The following is a 6,618-nucleotide window of genomic DNA, read 5'->3' on the forward strand; positions in this document are numbered from 1 at the left end:
TCCACTCCACCCTCTCCTCCCTGACCTATCTCCTTCATCCCCTCCCCCACTCACCTATTGTACTCTATGCTACTCTCTCCCCACCCCCACCCTCCTCTAGCTTATCTCTCCACACTCCAGGCTCTCTGCCTTTATTCCTGATGAAGGGCTTTTGCCCAAAAAGTCGATTTCAAAGCTCCTTGGATGCTGCCTGAACTGCTGTGCTCTTCCAGCACCACTAATCCGGGGTCTGGTTTCCAGCATCTGCAGTCATTGTTTTTACCCCTTCCTATTCAGAAACTCATCCAGATGACTTTTAAATGTTATTATTGTACCAGCCTCCACCACTTCCTCTCAAAGAGGGAGGTTTTAAAGGGAGTTTCTAAAAACAGGAGAGGGAGAAGTGGAGAGATTTGGGCAGGAAATTCCTCAGATTAGGGCACAACACAGCTCAAATCATGGCCACCAACGGCTGAATAATTAAAATCAGGAATGTGCTCAAAGCTGGGATTGGAGGAGCACAGAGATCTCAAATGGCTGTGGGGCTAAGGTTGGTTCTGGGGATGTGGAGGGTGGGGTGGGAAGTGGCAAGGACCTGGAAGATTTGAACAATGAGAATGAGGATGATGTGGGATGATGTGACATCACAGCCAGTTTCAGAAGGTGTTTTTGTCCCTTTCTTGCAGATCCCCAGGAGATGGACCTGTTTGCAGTCGCTGTCCATGAATTTGGTCACGCCATTGGACTGTCCCATTCTTCAGTCAACGAATCCATCATGAGACCTTATTACCAGGGGCCTGTGGGTGATCCCCTCCAATACCATCTTCCTTACGATGACCGGCTCCGGATCTGGCAAATTTATGGTTTGGACTCTAACCTCATGCATTGTTCCTTGATTTTCTCTTGGGACCCAGAAAGTAGTAACAGAGAGTATTGTAATAAAACAGAGAACTGTAGAAGTTGGAGAGCCTAAACAAAAGTAGAAATTATGAAAACAAAGCCTTAGCAGCATCAATGGGGAGAAAGCAGAGTTAATGTTCCCGAGTCTAGTGATTCTCCATCAGAACCAATAGCAGTTAGGAAAACATGGTATTTATGGTGAAGGTGAGGTTGAGGGTTCGGGAGGGAAGGCGGAAGAGATGAGCAGATAGGTAGAGTTGGAGCACATGGAGACCACGAAATGAAACAAGGAGGTATCTGAGGGGCTTATTGATGGTAAGCCAGGACAGAAGCGAAGCTGACTAAGTGATAATGAGAGTTAAGGATAGGAGAGAATAGGTAGGTTGTGCTGAAAGCCACTCATGTTATGATAGGACCTGGGTGTGGGGGGATGGGTAAAAAACATGGAAAGATAAGGGTGGGCACGGTGGCTCAGTGGTTAGCACTGAGGACCGGGATTTATTCTAGCCTCGGGCGACTGTCTGGGTGGAGTTTGCACATTCTCCACGTGTCAGTGTGGGTTTCCTCCAGGTGCTCCATTTTCCTCCCACAGACCAAAGATGTGCAGGTTAGGGTGAATTGGCCATGCTAAATTGCCCATAGTGTCCAGGGATGTGCAGGTTAGGTACATTAGTCAGAGGTGAATGTAGAGTAATAAGTTTAGGGAAAAGGGTCTGGTTGAGTTACTCTTTGGAGGGCTGGGGTGGACTTGTTGGGCTGAAGGGCCTGTTTTCACGCTGTAGGGATTCTATGATTCAATGGAATCAGGGTGTAAACTTATTGAACTTGGTGTTGAGTCCTAGAGGCTACAGGGTCCCTAAGGGAAAGGGGAGATGCTGGTCAGCATTACGGAAAGTATTAGTCAATTCAGGTACAAATAGGAAAGGTTGCTTTCAGAAGTAACATTGTTGGGATGCAGTCTCTGAGTAATTTGAGAGTTGACATCTGGTAGGTGTGGCATGTTCCGGGAGAAACAATCGACTGTGGACCTACCATTCCCAAAGCTCACCCCCCCTCCCTCCCCACCTTCGGGCTTTCCTCATCCTCATTGTCAGACTGCACCAGGTTTAATTGGAAGCACTAGCTTTCAGATTGCCACTCCATCAGGTGGTTGTGGAGGGTAAGATCATGCTCATAGAATTTTTAACCAAAGGAGTCCAGTGTCATGGCGATGTGATGCAGTAAACAATCTTAGATTAAAACTTTCATCTTTTAGAATACGCTGGTTCTGTTCTTTGATATGTAAATCTAAGAACTTCTTTTAAATTACATTCTCAACATAGCTCAGCTTTTTAAACAATAGGTCTGAAGTCGGTCTGCGTCCCAATGCTATGTCAGACTAACAAGCCTTTGGTACAGTTTTACTGAGGTTTACGTGGATTCATGCAGTTTTTGAGCAAAATAAAATGTAATTCTGCAAAAACAAATTCACCCCATAAGCTTATATGTGTGTGAATGTAGGAGCGACAGATTGAGTGTTCATGTCAGTGTGTGCATGTGGGTGTGAGCGCATATGATAGAGTGTGTGTGTAAATGTGTGTGTGTGTGTGTAAGCTTGGTTAAGTGTGTGTGAGGGGTGGAGGTGTGTGCATATGAGAGAGAGGATCTGCATGGTGTGTGAGTATGTAGGGTTGCGTGTGTGTAAGAGTGTATCGTGCAGTGGGGTCACCTGTAGTGTGATGTGAACCCAAGGTCCCATTTGAGGCCATCCCCATGGGTACCGAAGTTGGCTATCAGCCTCTGCTCGGCCACTTTGTGTTGTTGCCTGTTCCAAAGTCCGCCTTGGAAGGTGGTCACACAAAGATCCGAGGTCAAATGTCCAGGCCCACTGAAGTGTTTCCTGACTGGGAGGGAACACTCCTCTTGGTGATTGTTGTGCAGTGCCCATTCATCCGTTGCCTGTACCCTCTGTTCGGTTTTGCCAATGTACCATGCCTCAGGGCAGAGTATGAGATAGATAATGTTGGCCGAGTCACCTGAGTACACGCCGCGTACACCTATGTTTAAAATGCTGAGCTATCTTGAGAATGTAATTTAACTGAAGCTCTGCGATTTACATATCAAAGAACAGAAACCAGCAAATCCCATTATAAAAGATGTAAATTTTAATCTAAGATTGTTTACTGTATCGTATTCCATGACAGTGGATTCCTTTGGCTATAAATTCTGTGAGCATGATCTTAACCTCCACAACCACCTGATGAAGGAGCGACGCTCCAAAAGCTAGTGCTTCCAAATAAACCCGTTGGACTATAACATGGTGTTGTGTGATTTTTAACTTTGTCCACCTGAGTCCAACACTGGCTCCTCCAGGTCATTGTCAGACTGGTGTAGACAGATCCCTGTGATTGGTCAGTAATTCCATCTTGCTGTATCATGTGATGGAAAAGAGTGAACTCAAGGGCTTTTTTTTCAAAGAATTGTTAACGGGATGGCTAGGCCAATATTTATTTGCCCAGAGGGCAATGAGGAGTCAGCCATGTTTCTGTGGGACTGGAGGCACATGTAGGTAAAATAAGAGCAGAAGATTTCCTTAACTGGAGGACATTGGTAGCAATAACTGAATGTTTACATAGCTCTTCATTCCAGATTTTCTTCTGAATTCAAATTTCATCCATCTATCATGGAGGGAGTTGACCCTGTGGCCACCCAGTTCTGAGGAAGGGTCACTCGATCTGAAACGTTAACTCTGATTTCTCTCCACAGATGCTGCCAGACCTGCTGAGCTTTTCCAGCAACTTCTGTTTTCGCCCCCAGAATATTAATCTGGCTGAGTGATATTCCACAATGCCACCACCACCTTCCCCCACTTGGGGTCTGCTATGTTCCGAGCTTAAGATATGCCGGGTTATATGCAGTCTTCAGAACAGAGAGAAAATTATATTTGTCCAACCAGAAACCATCTCGAAACCAGCTATTGCCTGTGACTGCCAGCATTAAATCTCGCAATGTGCCTGGACTTAATGTACTCAACTGAGTACTTACACAATGAGATTTATGACTTCTCTGGGCTAATCAATCATTGAGAGAATTTAATAAAAATCAAACTGTCTGGAAGAATGTGTTTGACTTCCAGCTGTGTTCTTGTTGAAAACAGCCTTCACATCTGTCTAACTGTGACCATCTTTAATATTAAAAGCTTAGATTTAAATGTCTCTCTCGATTGCTTTTTCCTGAATTGAGATGAATCCTGACAGTGGAGATTGGTTTCACATCCATCTGCCAGGATACAGATATATCCGTTACCTGCTGAAAGATCATAGGCACAGATCAGGTCCCCGTGGTTACATGCAGGGACAGAGCAGGAGCAGTGGGTCTGGGTTGGATGCTCTTCAGAGGGTTGATGTGGTGTTGATGGGCTGAATGGCCTGCTTCCACACTGTAGGGATTCTGTGATTCTATAATGTCTCACTGAAGACTGAATGATAATTTGAATTCACGGTGAAAATCAATCTACCCAGCCCCAACCTTTGGGAGTGCAAGATTTTAACTCTTTTAGCCTGACACATGATTCCTGGTCAAAACTGGTGAGAATTATGTCATACTTGGACAGCAGGGGTGGGGAAGTGGGATTGGGATGGGACAAAGTTGGTGAGGTATCTTGTGGGGCGATGGTCGCTGTGATCACGAGTTCCCGGGTGGGGAGGATGAAGGGATTGTCAACGCTGCAAGACAGAGAGTGCAGGATGTGTGGCACCTGAATGAGCCTCCCACTCCTCCAGTCTCCCACCTCGTGGGCTGCACGAACAACAACTGAGACACGAACAACAACAACTTACACTGGCCCAAGGTGCTATGTAGTGGTAGCAAAGCTAGATTTGACTATGAAACAAAAACAGAAATTGCTGGAAAAGCTCAGCAGGTCTGGCAGCACCAGTCTAATCTAGACTCTGTGAAGAGAAATCAAAGTTAACATTTTGGATCCAGTGACCCTTCCTCAGAACTGATGGTAGCTAGGAAAATGTTGGTTTACCTGCAGAAGCTAGGGTAGGGGGAGGGGGCAAGGAGTAAACAGTAGGAGGGGATAGAGCCCAAAGGGAGAGAAAAACAGTTGGACAAACAAAAGAATTGATAATGATCTGGCTGGGAGGGTGAATAGCTGTTAATGGAGACTAACAATAGGTAGTGAGCAATGGCAGACTGTGTGATAACTAGGCCTGGGTGTGTGTGGCAGGTGCATGGGAGACTGTACACGAGACAAGGTGATGTTGGGGACAGGAGATATAAAAAAAATTGGTCAAAGAGAGTAGGGTTAGAAGGAAGCGAGTTAGAGGGATGGCGATGTGCAGGAACGGAACTGCAGAGGTTGAAGTGTCCAAATTTCTGAACGGCTGACCGATGACACTGAAATGATTAAAAGAATGCTGAGATCTCAGGTGAAAATGGAGGGAGATGGGGGGGGAGAGGGTGGAGAGCTGGATACAGCCACAGAGGGATTTCAAAATTATACAAAGAATGTCAAAACTGAGGCACTGTTTAACCAGGAGCCAGTATCGGTCAGGTTGCACAGAGACCATTGGGTGAATGGCACTGCATGCAAGTGCATAGATAGCAGCAGAGATTTGAATGGCCTCAGGCTTGTGAAGGATAAAATATGGAAGGCCAGTCCGCAGGGTGCTGGAATAATTCTGCAGCAAGGTAATAACTATGTGAATGAGAGATTGGGCAGCTGATGAACTGAGGCAGGATGTTATAGAGGTCTTCATGATGATTGGATTGGGAGACGGAAGCTCAGCAAGGGCTCAATGTGACACCAATGTTGTGAAGAGTCTGGTGGAGCCACAGGCAGTTGCCAGGGAATGGGTTAAGATTGGTGATGACAGAGTGTGGTTATTGGGCAGGGCTAAAGACAGTGAATATTTGTGCTTATTCAATAAATAAATTAGAAATGTATGTAATTTGTGGAATAAATTAGAAAGAGATTTCATCACCTATGAGGGGCAACTAGATAAAGCAAGGAAGGTGTTCATTGCTAGGCTAATTATAAAAAAATTTAAAACATTTTTACAGAAGAACTACCTCTGTTTCAGCTCCTTCGACTAACTAGACACCGTGGTTATGTTGGAGAGTATTACTGTTGACTTGCTTATTCCTGTTTCGAGTTCAGATCTGTGTGTGTGTGTGTGTGTTCATGCGTGTGGGTGTGTGCGAAGTGTGTGTGCCCATTTATGTCCCTTATTGTGAGGTGATAGACACTGACTTTAAAAACAGCTACTAATTGTGGAAGAACAAATTATTCCAAATAGAAACTATTTGTTTCAGTGTGGCACTGAGGGAGTGCCACACTGTCACAGGATCGGTACTGAATGAGCAGCACACTGTCGGAGGGTCAGTACTGACATATTGTCGCACTGTCGGAGGGTCAGTGCTGAGGGAGTGCCTCACTGTCGGAGGGTCAGTACTGAGGGAGCGCTGCACTATTGGAGGGTCAGTGCTGAGGGAGTGCAGCATTGTCGGAGGGTCAGTGCTGAGGGAGTGCCTCACTGTCGGAGGGTCAGTACTGAGGGAGCACTGCACTACTGGAGGGTCAGTGCTGAGGGAGTGCCGCACTGTCGGAGGATCAATGCAGAGGGAGCGCTGCACTGTTGGAGGGTCAGTGCTGCACTGTCGGAGGGTTAGTGCTGAGGGAGTACTGCACTGTCAGAGGGTCAGTGCTGAGGGAGTGCCGCACTGTCAGAGGGTCAGTACTGAGGGAGTGTC

General features: G+C 46.2%; 1 protein-coding gene across 1 annotated transcript in view; it reads left to right on the forward strand.

The window, feature by feature from the left end:
- The window catches only part of mmp17a (matrix metallopeptidase 17a), a 94,666-nt gene that overhangs the window by 63,208 nt on the left and 24,840 nt on the right, over positions 1-6,618 (forward strand). Inside the window, exon 5 of the mRNA XM_043715248.1 lies at positions 666-842. Within this exon, the coding sequence (XP_043571183.1) occupies positions 666-842 (177 nt within the window). The remainder of the gene's footprint in view (positions 1-665; positions 843-6,618) is intronic.

This window comes from Chiloscyllium plagiosum, chromosome 25 (genome assembly GCF_004010195.1).
Source record: "Chiloscyllium plagiosum isolate BGI_BamShark_2017 chromosome 25, ASM401019v2, whole genome shotgun sequence".
Taxonomy (NCBI): Eukaryota; Metazoa; Chordata; class Chondrichthyes; order Orectolobiformes; family Hemiscylliidae; genus Chiloscyllium; species Chiloscyllium plagiosum.